Source organism: Eriocheir sinensis, chromosome 25 (assembly GCF_024679095.1).
Source record: "Eriocheir sinensis breed Jianghai 21 chromosome 25, ASM2467909v1, whole genome shotgun sequence".
Taxonomy (NCBI): Eukaryota; Metazoa; Arthropoda; class Malacostraca; order Decapoda; family Varunidae; genus Eriocheir; species Eriocheir sinensis.
Window position 1 is genome coordinate 10,104,512 of NC_066533.1, and position 19,268 is coordinate 10,123,779.

Here is a 19,268-nt window from a genome sequence, read left to right on the forward strand (position 1 = left end):
AGGGGGTTAGGGGCCTCGGAGCTGATCGCCTCGTCCCCTGAGTTCGTCGTCCGCCACTGCACCCTCGACGACGCCTGCGGGGAGGGTCTTGCGGGCGTGGTAGTGGTGGTGGTGGTGGAAGAGGTTTTCTGCTTCTCTGTCACGTTGGCTTCGGTCCCGTTGAAGAGTTTGTTGAGGAAGATGACGGACTGTTTGAGAGAAGAATTGTTCGTGGTGAGATACCCCCGCCAATGCACCTTCTTCCCCTCTACCGTCACGTTCTGGAAGGATATCCCGCCGTTGGCCTCTGCTGTGATGCTCTCATGCTCTGCTTTCAATATCCTGACGTTCACCAGCAGCAGCAATCCGTCGAGAACGTTGATGCCTCGGCGGTCCAGCTTCTCAATGATGACGTCTTGCATGCGCGTGGATTGGTTGACAGTGATGCCGTAACTTTGGATCTCTTTGAAGGTTGTCTTGGCGATGATGGCCTCCGCCGCGAGGAACATCCCTCCTGTCACCACTTTCTCCACCGTCGAGTTGGACATCATGAGCCGGCTGTCCGCGCGGAGACTCCTCACCTCCCCGAGACGAGAGTTGTTGAAGACCCCCGTGTAGCCTGCCCAGTGCACACCCACCACGCGGCTCACACTCGATCCTTCCAAGTCCACGTCGCGAAGCCTCCGGTCCGGCGCCAGGAGGTCCACCGTGCACGACTTAAGGGTCACGTCGTGTACCCCAAAGGTCACATTGGTCAGGTGCACCCCGAACGCCTCAAGCCACGTGCCGCAATCACGATCACTCTCCACCGTGCTCGCCTCCTTCACGTTCATCAAGATTATCTGAAACATAATAACGCACTGTCATACTCTTCTTCACACACTCACACCAGCTCATGCACACTCATGCACATACACAGGGCCTTGACATTACGCACACACAGGAAGTGGATTGCGTATACACGTGCATTCATTGTGTGTGTGTGTGTGTGTGTGTGTGTGTGTGTGTGTGTGTGTCAACCCGCGAGCGCGATTGCTTGCCGCAAGATGTTAGAATCTGTACAGAGGAGGATGACAAAGATGATTCAGGGGGTGAGAAACTTGCCTTATGAAGACAGGCTGAAGCATTTAAATCTACACTCTCTAGAAAGGCGAAGGGTGCGTGGAGACTTGATCGAAGTCTATAAATGGATGAAGGGCTTTAATAAAGGGGATGTCAATAAGATTTTGATAGTAAAAGAGGAAGGTACGACGCGAAACAATGGTTTTAAGTTAGACAAATTCAGATTCAACAAAGACATAGGCAAGAATTGGTTCACCAATAGAGTGGTGGACGAATGGAACAGGCTTGGCAGCCATGTTGTGGGTGCCAATACCATAGATACATTCAACTCCTTACGTTCTTATGTTCTTATGTAGTAATTATCTTCAAAGTGGAAACTCATGCATGTCTTATCTCATAATGCGCGCGCGCGCACACACACACACACACACACACACACACACACACACACACACACACACAACAGAGAAGGCATATATAAAGAATAAAAAATAGGTGAATTACAAGATTAAAAAAAAAGAAGAGGAAGGAAAAGAACGCCCCGTATAGAACGAGAAGCAAGAGGAGGAAGCTACAGGTGTACAAAGGTAAGCCAAGGAGGTGATGAGTAACGCCTAGAGGAACAGCTGTGACTTACCTTCTCGACGCATGAAGGGAAGAGTTTCACCGATGAGGCTCCTTTGATGATCACTCTGTTGCTCACCTGTCCGTCCGCTAAATCCACCGTCACGCTCCCCTGCACGAGTTTTTAATTAGGCGGCATCCTTTTTGTCTGACTTCCTACACATGGGCCACTGTTACGATGTCTTGTGAAGGCTATTTTCATTCACTTATTTACTTATTTACTCTTCCCACGAGACAGATTTAACAAAGACAAAAAAATCAAATGTCCTGTAAACGGTTCGGTAAAGCATACGGAATAGACCAAAAAGGGAGTCATACATTTTGTTCTTGTCTTGATAATCTCGCCTCGAAGAAATTAAAATTGTGGGAAGTCTTAGGCCACTCTGTCTGTACCTACTATTTTTTCCCCCTGAATCCACTGTTAATCATAATATATTGAGAGGACATGTCGGCCAGTAAAGTCTGAGTCATTGCAAGTCTTATGATATGTCTTTACTTTTGCCTCTACCTACTAGTTATTTGCCTGAACCTGTTGCTGATTACCATAGTTATAGGACACTTGAATCGAGAAAGTAAATCCTACCTCTAAAAACGAAGTCATATGGAAAAAAATCCTTTAACACACGCCTTTTACACTTTTACCAGCGTCCAGCCCCTTTGTTTTATCCCTCATTTAATAAAACCGAATAAGGCGGCCCACAATCACATGAACATAACCATCTTCCTGACACGCACTTTACATATATACCAGCGTCCAGACTCTCTGTTTACCCCTCACTTGCTATACTTTCGTTATTAAGGTGACCCAAAATCCCAAAATCCCAAAATCATAGACATATCCATCTGCCTAACACGCCCTTAATATCCGTATCTGTTTTTCGCTCATTTATTACACTGTCGTTACTAAGGGGGCCGAGAGTCATAGGTTGGTATTATAAGACACTTTCGCTTCTCACATCATGTATTTTTAAAGATCAAAGAGGGGGTCAGTCGGCTTCTAATGAATGTTTCTTCAGGTTCACGGTACAGAGGAAGGGTCAAACTACCACCAGGGTCATAAAACTACCCCTGGAAATGCCCACAACTCCTGTCAAATAATGTGAACCTGGGCGACGAAATGTTTAGTAATACAACCCATAATCATTTACCTGTGGGGCGGTGCTGAAGTCACAGATCTGTAGGTAATAAGGGATGCTGCGGCAGTAGGCGGAGATGTGGGTGTCGCTGACGGTGTAGTTACTCTGGTGGTCTGCGGTGGGTGACAGAGCCCGGACGTGGTACATCTTGCTGCCGGTGAAGCCCTTGAGATCCAGCTGTGTATGTGTGGATGAAAGTGGTGGATTAGTATGTGGGTGTGGGGAGGAGGAGGGGGGATGGAGGGGGAGGCCTTGTGGGTATGGGTATATGATGTCTTCCTTCCGTCCACTGAACATACGAAAGCACCCCCCCCCCCCTCCTCCACACAAACACAAACTCACCTGGTCACTTCTGGCCACCGAAAAGATGTTGATGGAGTCCAGCAAAGTGTGGAAGTTCTTGGCGGAGGCTGAGGCGCCTTCCTCCAGGTAGATGGCTTCCTGGACGATGCGATCAGCCATCATGTGGCTCAGCTCAACGTGACTCCCATTCTTCACCACAATGCTGCGCCGCCGCATCCAGCCCAGCCGCCACCCCGTCACCGTCGTCGTCTCACCGGGATGGTCTATGATCAAGGAGTTTTCTTCCAGCTGTTTGGGGGAAGAAGGAACAGAAAAGAGATTGCTGTCATTGTCCCCACGAACCTATGTCTCAGGGAGGAAGAGAAGATGAACTTTATAGGGAGCTCAGAGATAGTGTTCCACTGATAAAAATTTTACGGAGGAAGAGAAGATGAAGTTTACAGGAGGCTCGTCATAAACACATACATGTAGGAGATTGATGGCGGAGGATTCGAGGGGCGCCTTGAGGGTCACGGATATGCTGCCGGGGAAGCTTGACCTGCTCCAGTGGGCGCCTCGACCCACAACCTCCACCCCGTCCATCTCCTCCACCGTCGACCCGGCCAGCACAAAGCCATCCAGACGACCCCCATGAATCCTCTTGATCGAGGAGTTCTTCACGTTGAGACTTTTCATGTGCCTCGCCCACACCACATTGAGGGACGAGTTCGAGACGACGACCGTAACGTTACAGGTGGTGGTGTTATCGGGGGTGGTAACCGTGACGATGCCGATGCGTGTGGTGGTGTTGTCGCCCTCTCCTGGCACTGCCGCGAAGTGGGGTAGCGTGGCGTTGACGTTCTTCAGTCGTAGCTCAGTCTTGCAGGGCATCGAAGTGACCAAAAGGGAGTTTGCGTTGCGGACCTCGACCTGCTTGACGTTCCGAATCTTCTTCTCCCGGATCTCCACTTTCTGAGGATAGGATGGATAGAAGTAGCAGTAGTAGTAGTAGAGTAGTAGTAGTAGTAGTAGTAGTAGTAGTAACAGCTGATAATGAGATAGGAAAAGACAAATAAAAAGGCTTCCCAATGAAAAGGAAAATCATGCAAGAGACAAAGTGAAATCCCTCACCCACTCACTGTCACTCACTCACCCACTCACTGACACTCACTCACCCACTCACTGACACTCACTCACCCACTCACTGTCACTCACTCACCCACTCACTGACACTCGCTCACTCACCCACTCATCCTGTCACTCACTCGTCCATTCATTCTTTCTTTCAGTCACTCACTCACCCACTCATCCTGCCACTCACTCGTCCATTCATTCTTTCTTTCAGTCACTCACTCACCCACTCATCCTGCCACTCACTCGTCCATTCATTCTTTCTTTCAGTCACTCACTCATCCACTCATCCTGTCACTCACTCCTCCATTCATTTTGACACTCACTCATCCATTCATTCAATCAATCGATCACTCACTCACCCACTCATTGTCACTCTCTCATCCACTCATGCCTTCAGTCAGTCGGTCATTCACTCACTCACCTCCGCGTTCTTGATGAAGTCACAAGAGAGGGAGGTCTCGTTGGACACACACTCCTCCCGCTGCTCGCTCACCGCTACCAAGTATTCGCTGCTCTCGGCCCCGGAGTCCTCGAGGAAGTGGAGGAATGGGGAGCTCTCGTTGATGGGGATGCCGAGGACGGTGACATTGGTCAGTGACACGCTATCGCGGTCGAGGAGGACGAAGCAAGGGGCGTTGGCGGCTCCGATGGTGATGTTATTGAGGGAGAGGTACGCAATGGGGCTTGACACCATGATTGCCAGCGCCTCCAAGTAGTTGATGGAGACGTTAGCGAAGGTCACGGTGCCTTTCTTGATGGTGAGGGACTGTGTGAGAGAGAGAGAGAGAGAATATTTAGGTCCATATTCTTAGACATTTCGAGGCTTACATACCCACATTTGGTAAGGCTTTCTTAGAGGTTGTGTTCGTATTTCCATGGGTAGTTTTATGCGTTTAGTGATAGTTTGACAAGGCTTCTGCACCTTCGAACGTGGACAACACTCATGAGAACTGGACTTATTTCCTTTGTGGCCTTTTGAAGTATTTGTAGTGAGCCGAAAGCGTCTGAGAATACAAGCCAATGTTTAAAAAAAATCGATAATTTGTGATGAAATGAGAGACATGACGAGGCTGCCTCCGTCCTGTCAACACACAAACACAGGTGAGAACAAACAGAGGAGGCTAAACTGACCTTTTTTTTTACGACAAAGGAGACAGCTCAAGGGCACAAAAAAAGGAAACAGTAATAAAGAAAAAAGACCGCTACTCGCTGCTCCTAAACATAATCCAATGAGGTGGCCGAAAGAGGTGTCAATTTCGGGAGGAGAGGTGTTCTGATACCTTTTCTTTCTTTTGGTCACTCTACTTTCTTTTATAGGAGCAGTGATAATGGGCTGTTTTGTTTTTATTTACTTTTGCCCTCGCGCTCCTTACTTTACCGTAAAAAATAAAAAAATAAAAAGATTGGTAAGAGTGTTGGTGTATTCTCGTCGCGTGCCATGTTGTCCGCGTCTTGTGTATCCTCATTGTTAACTCTTCTTATTACTCGTTTATCTCTGACTGTCCGTCCATGTCCTCCTGTTGTCCACTTCTTCACATTGTTCCACATATACACCAACAAGAGCACTACCCACAACTCACCTTCGCGGACATGTGTTTGATGGTGCTGTTGATCACCGACATCTCCCTCGCGTTGAAGACAATCCCGCCGGTGGCCACGGATCCGAAGCGACCGTCGAGAACATACCAGCTGTCCCTCGCCTGCACCCCAGACAGCCGCCCGATGGAAGTGTTGAGCACCGTGGCCCTGTACCCGCCCCAGTCCAGCTCCTCGATCTCCCGGATGCTCGAGTTGATGGCCATGAAGTCCCGCTGGTCGAAGAGTTTGATGGTCTCGACTTCGGAGTTCAGAAGCGTGAGGTCCTTGACACCGTACTCGATCCGCCCCGCCTTGGAGTTGTAGACCCGAAGCCACGTGCGACAGTCCATGTTCCGCTGCTCGTTGACGAAGGCGCAGCGGCAGCAGGTGAAGAAGTGAACGATGTGTGAGGGAAAAGAAGGGAAGGTTAGGGTTGAAAAGTGAAGGGTTAAAGTGAAGGGTTATGGAGAATGTTAAGTAGAAAAGAAGGGAAGGCTAGGGTTAAGAAGTGAAGGGTTATGGAGAATGTTAAGTAGAAAAGAAGGGAAGGCTAGGGTTAAGAAGTGAAGGGTTATGGAGAATGTTAAGTAGAAAAGAAGGGAAGGCTAGGGTTAAGAAGTGAAGGGTTATGGAGAATGTCAAGTGGTTTAGACAGTGGTGATTTGTCCTCTTCCTCCTCCTCCTCATCATCATCATCATCATCATCATCCACGTGAACTCACCTCTGCAGGAAGCGTGTTGATCTCGCCGGCGTTGTACACCTGGATCCAGGACACACAGGTGGGGTACAGCTGGACCACGCTCGGGTCGTGAATCTCCAACTCCAGCTGACCCGAAGAGAACTCCAGCCCCTCCGGCACCACCACCACCTGTACGCCGGGGAGGGAAGAAGGAACAGGAGTATAGCAGACGACGAAGAAGAAGTACTTAGGAAAAAGAAATGGAAATGACGAAAAAGAAATGGTGAAGGAAGGGGACTCAAGAGAAGTAGTAGAAGACGACTACAACGAAAAAGTACTCTAGAAAAAAAATGGAGATGAAAAAGAAATGAAGGAAGGGGACCCCAAAGAAGAAGTAAAAGACGAAGAAGAAAAGAAGTACTCAAGAAACAGAAATGAGGATGACGAAAAATAAATGATGAAGGATGAGAAGTAAAGAAGAATAAAAAGGAAGGAGACTGAAAAGACGAAGTAGAAGACAACGACGAAGAAAAGGAAGTACTCAAGAAAAAGAAATGGAGATGACGAAAAAGAGTTGAGAAGGGAAAGTGACTCAGGAGGAGTAGCAGACGACAGTAAATAAAAAAAATAAAGAAGAAAAATAAATTATGAAGGAACGGGACTCAAAAGAAGTAAGACGAAGCAGAAGAAAAGGAAATAAGAAATAGAGAAGAAAAAGAAATTATGAAGGAACGGGACTCAAAAGAAGTAGTAGAAGACGAAGGAGAAGAAAAGGAAATAAGAAATACAGAAGAAAAAGAAATGAAGGAACGGAACTCAAAAGAAGTAAGACGAAGCAGAAGAAAAGAAATCAGAAATAAAGAAGAAAAATAAATTATGAAGGAATGGAACTCAAAAGAAGTAGTAGAAGACGAAGGAGAAGAAAAGGAAAAAAAAATAAAGAAGAAAAAGAAATTATGAAGGAACGGGACTCAAAAGAAGTAAGACGAAACAGAAGAAAAGTAAATAAGAAATAAAGAAGAAAAAGAGATGGAGATTATAATCTATTTTTCTCTTACTTATCTTACTTTCTCTTTCCTTACCCCATCCTTCCTTCTCCTACTTATCCCACTTCAAATTCCCGTCTTTGACTCTTTTTCCCTCCTCTACCTCCTACTTCCTCTTCTACTTCCTCCTCTCCATCTTTTCTTCTATTTTTTCATCTTCCTTTCCTTGTGTTTATTTTCCCTTTTGTGTTCACTCCATATTTTTCACGGCATCGAACATTTCAGTGTGTGTATGTGTGTGTGTGTGTGTGTGTGTGTGTGTGTGTGTGTGTGTGTGTGTGTGTGTGTGTGTGTGTGCTATATGACTCGCACTTTTAAAGACCATAAACTCGTCATACAGTGGAACGCAATTAGCACACTCGAGCGAATAGCCCCTCTCCACCTTTATCCTTGTCCTGCTTGAGCTCCGGAAGTACTGGAGTCAGGTCTTATCATGTGGCTGTAACATTTATAGAGAGTCCTTTTCGTTTGCCTCAGGAGCTTCAGAGATTGCCAGCTGTTGTGATGTGTATGGTAATATGAACCCGTCCGTTGCGATTGGCACGGATTCGGCTTTCACTGGTAGCCTTGTCACATATAGTCCCAGGTCCTTCTCTGCCTCTGTGGTGGATAGTGGAGTGTTTCTCATGTGGTATTGGTATGCTGGATAAACTCTCCCGTGGTGCAGGACTTTACATTTTTCCTCATTGAATTGTAGCAGCCACTTTTTGTTCCATTCCTGTAGCTTGGTGATGTCTTCTTGTAGGAAATCCGCGGTCAAGGGGTTAAGGCTCATTCACAAATATCCCGAGGCTCACACACCCACATTTGGTAAGACTTTCGTAGAGGTTGTGTTAGTTTTGCCATATGCAGTTTCATGGGCCTGGTGGTAGTGTGATAAGGCTTCTGTACCAAGAATGTGAATAGAACACGCCTGAGAACCCGACTAATCTTTGCTGCATACCTTTGAAAATATTTGATGTGAGAGCGGAAGCTTTTGATTGTTGTTTTGATTGATTGATTGATAGTTTATTGTTACAAGTAAACAACAAAGGAGAAGGGAGGAGCATGCCATCCCAACCCCCAGGCAGTACAGAGTGTGATTATACAACTGAAGATACATGTGGAAGTAGCACCAGGAAACTAAAAAGATAATGGTAGTTTTGTTGTCTTGTTTTGTTACTGTTATTTTCATTGTATTTTGTCTGTTTAGTTTTATGTACGAGTATTTATATCCGCGGCGTTCCTCAAACATTTCGAGGCTCACACATCCATATTTGGTAAGACTTTCGTTGAGTTTTTTTCGTGTTGCCATGGGTAGTTTCATGAGCTTAGTGGTAGTTTGATAAGGCTTCTACACCATGAATATGAAGAAAAAACTCATGAGAACACGACTACCCTCCTTTGTGGTCTTTAGGAAGTATCTCGTCACCTTGGTAAACAAACCGCCTAAGTCATTATTTTCTACTTTACAGGAAATCAGAAAAGAACTGTCATTATCTCATTTGGCTTAAGATTTAGGCAGAAATTAAAAGGCCAATTCTAGAACACTCGAACCCTGAATGACGAAGGCAATTGTACAAAAATGGGGGTCACATGTTGAAAAAACGATGTAGACAAAAACCTGAAAATTACTGGAAAATGACTTAGGCGATTATTTTATGAGGGTGACGATTTGTTGTGGGAGCCGAAAGCGTCTGTGAATTCGGGCCTGAGAGACACACCGCCTTGCTGCGTGATTGAGATAGCGCAGCCGTGTTAAATGTCATCTTACCGTGACATGTAAAGACACACTGATTGGTTTTGCTTATCTTTAGAAGGACTTTTACCTGGATTAAGTTTCCGATACAAATGAACAACAGTAGCAAAAGAGTTCCAGCTCAGGATTTGTGGAAGTCAGGAAGACAGAGGGAATTAAAATCTCCTCCGGAACATGATGGAGTACACTAACATCAGACAGGGAGACAGGAATAAAGACGGAATTAAAACCTCTACTGGGACATGATGGAGTACACTAACATCAGACAGGGAGACAGGAATAAAGACGGAATTAAAACCTCTACTGGGACATGATGGAGTACACTAACATCAGACAGGGAGACAGGAATAAAGACGGAATTATAACCTCTACTGGGACATGATGGAGTACACTAACATCAGACAGAGAGACAGGAATAAAGACGGAATTATAACCTCTACTGGGACATGATGGAGTACAACACACATCAGACAGAGGAGAATAAAGGGAATTAAATTAAAACCTCCCACACATGATGGAGTACAACATGATGGAGTACACTAACATCAGACAAATTAAAACCTCTACTGGGACATGATGGAGTACACCAACATCAGACACGGAGACAGGAATAAAGACGGAATTAAAACCTCTACTGGGACATGATGGAGTACACTAACATCGGACAAGGAGATATAGAGAACGATAGGGAAGTTTTTTTTTCCTGGGGTTGGTTGTAAGTGGTCGATGATAAATTTTGTGATTGTAGAGGTGGCGGTGGTGGTGAGGGGGGGGAGGGGGGGTTGTGGTATAGGCAATCCCTCATGTGTGACGGAGGAGATAAGATAATGACTTAATGACCTCAAGGAAAGGTGTACGGGTTGGCGAAAGTGTCAGATTCACGATTGATTTAAAAAGCATTGCTGAGAATATCAAGGGAGAGTATCAAGACACCTCTCCATCCGAAAATGACCCTCCCTTTTTTGGCCTCATTCTATTATCATTACCGGAGCAGCGCCTATTGAATTTCTTTTTTTCCTTTGAGTTGCTTACTTTTCTGTATAAAAAGGGTGTTGTCATACTCGTGTTTGTCTGGGATGGGCCGAGGTGTGACACAACAAACCCCCTTGTGCCCTGAACTACTGAGTGCACGCAGCCAGGCCGTTACTAGAGAGGCTGCAGAAGAGTTCAGAACATCCGGCCCCAAGGTCAGGTTAGATCGCCGCCTCTTCACGGACTATTAACCATATAAATACTAAATGGTGAGAGGCACATAGCTCGTAGTGCTTCCGAAAGGTTTGCAAGTGGGTCGTGAGGGACAGACTTCAAAAATAAAAGTGCATCAGTGTGAAAAACTCTGAAGAACACTTGACTTGACGGGCCTCCTCTGATCGATGCCAGAGTTGCACAAACAGATGAGAGTGCCACGTATGCCCCGATGTTCTGAGGCGAGCACTGGAGGCCTTATGCTCAAGCCGGGTCACCACGTCACCACCCTCTGCCCCACCCACTCGTCTGCCCTCCGTTCCCGCTTATGCAGACCTGGAGACCCCATGCTCATCCGGGGACCCCATCTTTTGCCCCACCCATACCAGCTTCCCCCCGTTCAGCTTTATGCAAAACCGGAGGCCTCACGCTTATACGGGGACTCCCATCTCCTGCACTACCCACCCAGCTGCCTCCCGTTCCCCCTTATGCAGAAGTGAAGGCCCCATCCACACCCCGAGTCACCATCTTTTTCCCCACCGACACCAGCTGCCTCCCAACCCGGTCCATTTCAGCAGCAGGCGTGAGATAAACCTTTGCTGTTCGGTTTCCACTGTGACTTTTTATTTTTAACAGCAAGGGAGGCACCTCAAGGGCAAAAAAACAAAAATAGCTACAAAAAAGCCCCCTATACGCTGCTCCGACCAAAAGAGAAGGGAACGAGAAGCCAGAAGATAGGTCGATTTCGGGTGGAGAGATGTCTTGATACCCTCCTCTTGTTCTTGTCGAGTTTCTTCTGTGTTCCTTGTTTTGTTACTGTCATTTTCTTTGTATTTTGTCTATGTTTATGTATTTATATCCGCGGCGTTTTTCCGGGTTCCTCTCTGTTTTTAGTCCCACTGACCCTTAATCGGCTACCTGGTTTACCGTAACTAGAGCAAAGGTGGCGGAGAGAGGAGCTGGCCATTCTACTCCATGAATATGCCGACGGCGCTCCACATTGATAACGCTACTGACATGTCCCTCACGCTCGTTTACCTGCAGTTTACCTTTACCTTTGTGCCTGTACCTTGTGGACTCTAAAAGTTCTCAAAGGGTTGGGTTGTTTCCTCCCTACCCCTCCCCCCTTGACCCGACCCCCTGCAGCCTTACCTGACTGGTGGTGTTGTAGACGCAGACGGGGCCCATCGCTCGCGTCCAGTTGCAGTGGTGGCTCGAGGTCCCCACCATCAAGGGGTCGTCCACGTTTTCTGACGGCGAAAGAGTGGTGGTGGCGGCGGCGGGGACACACACCATCGCCATCGCCACCACCGCCACGGGCAGGCTGGCGACGCGCCGCCTCGCCATGTCACGTCCTGCGGGGAGCACAAGGGGCACAAGGGTAAGGGCGGCACGGGTCACAGTGGGTCGCTGGGAGGGTGCCTGTCACACGGTGCACTGAGGCCACGGCGACTCCGGGCCCTGAGGCATGCTAGGGACTGACGGAGGCCGCGCTGCGTCGGGGGTTCTGTGGACTAAGTAAGCCCACAGATAGCAGCCGCCTTATCACAGGCAGCTCTGCTATATCAGGAGGCAGCTGACACTGCTTGTTGCCGACCCACAGCACACGCGTACACACACACACACACACACACACACACACACACACACACACACACACACAACCTGTTCAGGACAAACCAACAAACCGGTCGAGGGGTGCCTACTGTTCGAGGCACGCCCCTGAGAAACCCCAACCGGCGGCAGCACACACCACACCCCGGCAACACACACACACACACACACACACACACACACACACACACACACACACACACTGAAGTCAGCACACCTTTCCCCTTAGGCACCTAGCATACACCTGTCCTTATTCTCTTCATCTCCATACACTGGTTCTTGATCTACGCGGACAAAAAGAGTGCTCAGTTGGTACCCCTATACACACATAATCTCACAATATAATCTGTTCAATACTCCCTTAGACTTATCATTCCTTGTTGTCTCGTACTATCTAAGCAGCATCTCCAGTTGTCTCCTAGGAATATACCGTCGCCCTTCTTGTATACCATTTAAACTGTAGCAAGAACGAGGATGATAGAGGATGGAATTATTTTTAAGGAGCAGTTTTCTTAACCTAGACTGCATGAGCTTCTTGAGGTTACTTATTTTCTTGTGTCTTTTGCATAATTCTTAACCCCTTGACTGCGGATTTCCTACCAGAAGACATCACCAAGCTACAGGAATGGAACAATAAGTGGCCCCTACAATTCAATGAGGACAAATGTAAAGTCCTGCACCTTGGGAGGGGATATCCAGCACACCAATACCACATGGGAAACACAAACACTCCACTATCCACCACAGAGGCAGAGAAAGACCAGGCTACCATTTACCAGGCTACCAATGAAGGCGAAATTCGTGCCAATCGCAGCGGACGGGTTAAAACGTCAGATACGATTACTTTGTCTTTCATCACTTACTTTTCATCATGCATTTTACGTAGCGCTGAAAACTATGTGTAATGAAATCTACTTTATTCTTTACGATATTCTGACAGGTCTCGTTATTGATTATCTTGATGCTATTTACGCCTTACTAATATGTCTCTAGTCCTTTGTTTACGATATTCTGGCAGTTTTGCGTTATTCATCCTCTCGACACAATTCACATCTTAGTAATATATGGAATGAACTCCAGTCTTTTTACGATATTTTGGCAGTTTCCATTATATATCCTGACACTTTTAAGAGAGAGAGAGAGAGAGAGAGAGAGAGAAATTAACTTGGTTCTCTATTTGCGTCTTGGTAATAATATGCAATGGAATCCAGTCTCGTGTGTGTGTGTGTGTGTGTGTGTGATTTCTTTTCCTATTTTAGTTTGAAATTACGATATTTTGGCAGTTTCCGCAATTAATACTCTTGACACTATTCAGTATAATATATATAGATATTTACGTTATTTTATGTGCATTTTGTATATATTTTTTCATACACATTTACATTATTTTATTGGTATTTTGTTTATTTCTTGTGATACGAATTTACATTAATTTACGGGAGTCTAGTTACGTCTTGCTACTAAGTGAAATGAAATCCAGTCTCCTCCTTACGATACTCTGACACTATCCAATACGGTGTGCTGTTTACGTCGTACCTATATGCACTTTCACTTTCCACAGCCATTATAGACGTTCATCTCCAAGTCGGCGGGCCACGCATCCACAGCATCCTCTATCCCTCATACAAATCATCCAGCAATGCGTAAACACTCCCCTCTGTGTATACCAACTCATCCATCTTTAGCTGCCTTCAATCCATGTCCTTAAACGTATCGGGCTGCCATTATTTTCCTACTATTTTCTAAGGCCACAGAGAAGATTAACTTGGTCTTTATGGGTGTTTTCCCCTTTAAAGGACGGTGTGGGTGGGGGGGTTAGTGAAAATCTGACCAAAATGTGTGAGTGAGTTATACACACCCAAAAATCAAGGAATGTTCCGGCAGTAAGTAAGCAGTAAGTAGCGGGCTTTTTTTTTTTCACTATTGTTTTTTTTTTACGCCCTTGCACTGTCTCCTCTGCTGGAAAAAAAAAAAAAAAACGCTATCACAAAATTTCAGAGCAATACTCGCTTTTAAAGTCCGCGATTGTTTACGTCCAGCCTTTTAAATGCCTCGCTAGACAGCCTCCAATCATCTATCTATTTCGGTGCAGAGGAGAATGACTAAGATGATTCAGGGGTTGAGAAACTTGCCATACGAGGGAAGACTCAAACAGTTAAACTTGCATTCTCTAGAAAGGCGAAGGGTGCGTGGAGACATGATCGAGGTTTATAAATGGATGAAGGGCTTTAATAAGGGAGACGTTCATAAGGTTTTGTTGGTAAGAGAACCGGGTAGGACACGAAGTAACATAGGCAAAAATTGGTTTACTAACAGGGTGGTGGATGAGTGGAATAGGCTTAGCAGTCATGTGGTGAGTGCCAATACAATTGTCACATTCAAAAATAGACTAGATAAATTCATGGACAGCGATATTAGGTGGGGTTAGATACACGGGAGCTTAGGGTCAAAGGAGCTGCCTCGTACAGGCCTACCGGCCTCTTGCAGACTCCTGCGTTCTTATGTTCTTATCAATTCACTGTCTTTTCACTCAAATTTTGCGGGATTTTTTTATATATTATTTTCTTATGATCTTCAGCTGCCTTCGGTCCACATATTCTTAAACGTATCGGGCTCCCATTATTTTCCTACTATTTTCTAAGGCCACAGAGAAGATTACCCTGGTCTTTATGGGTATTTTCCGATTTAAAGATCCAGAAACCGTGTAAAACTATCACTGGGATGACAGATCAGTCCATGTGAATGCCAATAACTTCTAGGAGAGGCTTTTAAAACAAGCGGACAGAGGCGCCGAGACGTTTGAAAATACGGGTCTTGGGTTGTCTGTATTTTCACGGTGCAGCAAAGGGTATAACTTCCGCGTCTTTCCGTGCTTCGCTAATATCAGGTCAGGCTAAATTTGTTACCGTGTTTCTGGGGTGTGTGCGTGACGTGCCGAACAGGTGCTAATGACAAGGTGGGCCAACGTTGCTTGCGTGAGGCTGTTTGGGCCAGTACTGAGCGTTATCTTCTTCATTATGTCATTTCCTTTATCCTTCTTTCTTGTGTGTGCGTGAGAGAGAGAGAGAGAGAGAGAGAGAGAGAGAGAGAGAGAGAGAGAGAGAGAGAGAGAGAGAGAGAGAGAGAGAGAGAGAGAGAGAATGTCAGTTTTGCGTGTCACTGACCTCTTTTCTCGTTCCGTGTGCGTTTGTGTGTGTGTGTGTGTGTGTGTGTGTGTGTGTGTGTGTGTGTGTGTGTGTGTGTGTGTGTGTGTGTGTAATTCCTTTTCCTATTTTAGTTTGAATTTATTTTTACTCCTCCTCCTCCTCCTCCTCCTCCTCCTCCTCCTCCTTTCCTTTCTCCTCCTCCTCCTCCTCCTCCTCCTCCTTTCCCTTCTCCTCTTCTTCCTCCTCTTCATCCTTCTCCTGCTCCTCCTCCTCCTTTTTAATTTTCTTCTTTTCCTCCTCCTCTTCCTCCGCCCAAATAGGGGTATAGTAGACAATCTGAATCCGTGGGTAAGTGACTGGTTTACGGAGAGCAAATAAGGAGTTTTACTTAATCGACAGACTTCCAAGGGGCTCCATGTCACTGGCCGAGCACCGCAATGATCAGTGGTGGGCCTCCAGTCCGCGTATCAGCACCTCAGTTCACCTCTTTGAAAAGCCTCTCGTAGATGTTAGAACACAGAACACAGAACACTTAGAACACAGACTACAGTCCTTTTTATCGAAGTTCGCTCATGTTAGAACACAGAACACAGAACACTTAGAACACAGAATACAGTCCTTTTTATCGAAGTTCGCTCATGACACCAAAGGCTAAAGGGATGGGGGGACTCACACCACGGTCGATGCAAAGTCATTCAAAGGACATTGACCGGATTATCCAATGATCTGAAAAATGGCAAATGTGAAGTTCCTGTCGAATAGGTTAAGGGTACCTCGTTATAAGCCGATACGTTTGATGTTGCCTGCTCTTCTATGTTTCTTCCTTCCTCCTCCTCCTCCTCCTCCTCCTCCTATTTCTAATTATGTACATGCAGTGTTTGACCGCCCGGGGGCAAACATTTAACAGAGAGAGAGAGAGAGAGAGAGAGAGAGAGAGAGAGAGAGAGAGAGAGAGAGAGAGAGAGAGAGAGAGAGTACAATATGTGCAGGATTAAGTCACAGGTGTGTGTGTGTGTGTGTGTGTGTGTGTGTGTGTGTGTGTGGAGCCAAATAGAGGTCATTATATTTATAACTTAACCGATCAACATATTAAGTAAGAGGGATTGGCAAACCTACTTCGAATGACTGTTGAGACACCGCAAAGAAAAGCTAGATCAAAGATACAGTGTGTTCTTTTTCCAACCAGTACCACACCAAGAGCGAATATACACCTATGCAGCCACCTAGCACTACTACTTTTCTTCACCAGTTTTTCGGACATGCAGAAGCAGTCATCAGTTAGTCATCTGATGTAAGAAAACGCCGTCACTCGATCAGGGCCATTTTCACAGTTTGCCATGATGGGTTACGGGGCTATTACACTGGGCAAATTTTCCGAGGATCTTCAATCAAACCACGATTTCCGCTGGCGTGGTTCTCATATTTCCGTGGTTTTCTGGCGTGTCCACGATCTTCAAAAGCTAAGGTAGATTTCATCGAAGGACGACGGTATTACTCACCATCATCATCAGCAGCAATAACAAGAAACAAATGAGTACCACGCCAGCGGAAATCGTGGTTTGACTGAAAATCCACGGAAAATTTGCCCAGTGTGGTAGCCCCTTTAGCGATCTCCCAAACCAATACCAATGACTTTAAAAAATCTTTGTACAGTGTTTCGTGTTGATATTGAATTTTGGGTGGGCTTTTTTTCATTTATTTTTTGCCCTTGAGCTGCTTCCTTCACCGTAAAAAAAATGGAAAGTATGCGGGAAATTTCTTGTGTATCTGATGGTGAGGAGAAAACCTAACTATTATGGATTGTATGGGATTGTAAAGCTTAGTTCAGGCTGTTATTAAGACACGGTGTAGGATTATGGAATTTGCTCTACATTCTCAAACAATTTTATGTATTTTACGAAGAACAGTCTCTCAGTGTCACTTGTCTGAAGTAACGAAACAATGGTTGGTATGTTTCAATCGAACTCTCACTCCTTGCAGTCGCCGTGTTTCGCAACGCAGGTGTTGGCTCAGGAACGGGGTCAGCAGTCAACCGCCTCATTGAGATTTACACCGGGCAACATATCGTCTGTGTGTGTGTGTGTGTGAGAGAGAGAGAGAGAGAGAGAGAGAGAGAGAGAGAGAGAGAGAGAGAGAGAGAGAGAGAGAATATTAACATTGAGAACTAAGATTAAGACATTATAAAAAAAGCATGAGAGAGAGAGAGAGAGAGAGAGAGAGAGAGAGAGAGAGAGAGAGAGTAGCGACATATAAGAGAACAAACCAAAGCTAAAGACATTATAAAGATCATACAAAACACAAAAAATGCAGAGAGAGAGAGAGAGAGAGAGAGAGAGAGAGAGAGAGAGAATCAATATGTGACCCTTTTCTAATCGCAACATCACTAAAACTGTTTAATATTAACACACAACAAACTGCATTTCTCAGCACGCAACATTCGCTCCCTTGACTGCTGAAGGTGAGGGAGCCGCCGCACCTCAACGATAGAGGGTGGTATTGTCACCATCATCATCATCAACTATTTTGTGTCCGCAGGTGAACAAAGCCTCCCGGAACGTTGCCCATGAGATATGATTTTGTGTTATTCTCTGGTATGTTTTGACCAAGGTTACTGTAAATGGTCTCCTTGTTTTGGCTTACTAACTGTTCTGTCTCATATCTCCATCATCAAAGTCTTCCTCTACTATTTTGTTTCTCTTCTAGTCAGTCTTTTGTTCTATTTGTTATCTGTTATCGTAATCACAAGTTCAACGCACCTCTTTTTTTTCCTCTCATTTTCCCATATTTTATCAAGTCTCCCTCTACTATTTTATTTCTCTTCTAGTCAGTCAGTCTTTTGCTCTGTTATCTGTCATCGTAATCACAAGTTCAACCCATCTCTTTTTTTACTCTCATTTTCCCATATTTTATCGTCTCCCTCTACTATTTTATTTCTCTTCTAGTCAGTCAGTCTTTTGCTCTGTTATCTGTCATCGTAATCACAAGTTCAATCCATCTCTTTTTTTTCTCTCATTTTCCCATATTTTATCAAGTCTCCCTCTACTATTTTATTTATCTTCTAGTCAGTCAGTCTTTTGCTCTGTTATCTGTCATCGTAATCACAAGTTCAACCCATCTCTTTTTTTCCTCTCATTTTCCCATATTTTATCGTCTCCCTCTACTATTTTATTTCTCTTCTAGTCAGTCAGTCTTTTGCTCTGTTATCTGTCATCGTAATCACAAGTTCAATCCATCTCTTTTTTTCCTCTCATATTCCCATCTTTTATCAATTCTCCCTTTTTACTATTATCTTCAAGTCAGTCTGCCTTTTGCTCTCTTTGCTAGGTCTTCTTCTAACCACATGTTAAGCCCAACTTTGCTATTTTCCTCTTATTATTTCTATGATGCCTATAGCTTTGGTTTGTTGTTTTCGGTATCTTAGGGTAATACTTTATAATGCCAGTTGAAGTGTTGGGAGTTCGAATCTCTCCTGGAATAGTTACTCGTGCGTTGTATTGGCTGTACTTTCCACACAGACACGAGGTTCGCATGTCTTTTTTTTTTTTTTTTTTTTTTTTTTTTTTAGTGAATGGACTGGAGGGTCGACCTTGCTTTGTTTAGCCTTGGTGGGGGGAGAGGAAAGCTGGCAATGAGTAGCTCTCCATTCTGTGTGTTTATTCTACCAATCGTAACGTAACAATCATTAAATAAAGTCATGATACACTTGTTATATATCCTCTCCTCCCGAAATTGACCTCTCTTTCGGCCACCTCTGATTTTTTTTTTTTTTTTTTTTTTTTAGGAGCAGCGAGTTGCGGACTTTTTTTTTATTATTGTTTCCTTTTGTGTGTGTGCCCTTGAGCTGTCTCCTTTGTTGTAAAATAAAATAAAAATGTCGGTTTAATATTTGAGCAGTTTTATCATGAGGACTTTAATATATTTGTCACTAATAACTTGCAGTTGTTTCATTATCACCTTTAGAACAGCGTCTCCATGCATGCGTCTGTTTGCGGTCATTAGTGTACCATAAGACGAGTGTACTATTGCATGCCCATAGCGCGTCGAATAGTCGGTGATCGCGGCCT

At 45.2% G+C, this 19,268-nt stretch overlaps 1 protein-coding gene across 4 annotated transcripts in view; it reads right to left on the reverse strand.

The window, feature by feature from the left end:
• The window catches only part of LOC127003329 (uncharacterized), a 49,028-nt gene that overhangs the window by 11,567 nt on the left and 18,193 nt on the right, over window positions 1-19,268 (reverse strand). For 3 of the 4 annotated variants that reach the window (XR_007757037.1, XM_050869836.1, XM_050869837.1), the window contains exons 2-10: window positions 11,597-11,799; window positions 6,518-6,664; window positions 5,798-6,151; window positions 4,639-4,983; window positions 3,570-4,055; window positions 3,144-3,392; window positions 2,814-2,978; window positions 1,679-1,777; window positions 1-821 (exon numbers count right to left, since the gene is read on the reverse strand). The exon at window positions 1-821 is cut by the window's left edge and continues 108 nt beyond it. Coding sequence is in view for 3 of the 4 variants with exons in the window: in XM_050869836.1 (XP_050725793.1) it covers window positions 1-821; window positions 1,679-1,777; window positions 2,814-2,978; window positions 3,144-3,392; window positions 3,570-4,055; window positions 4,639-4,983; window positions 5,798-6,151; window positions 6,518-6,664; window positions 11,597-11,799 (2,869 nt within the window). In the remaining variant the exon portion in view is untranslated. Of the gene's footprint in view, window positions 822-1,678; window positions 1,778-2,813; window positions 2,979-3,143; window positions 3,393-3,569; window positions 4,056-4,638; window positions 4,984-5,797; window positions 6,152-6,517; window positions 6,665-11,596; window positions 12,025-19,268 lie in introns of those variants that run through there. The other variant, XM_050869838.1, reaches the window with a different exon arrangement.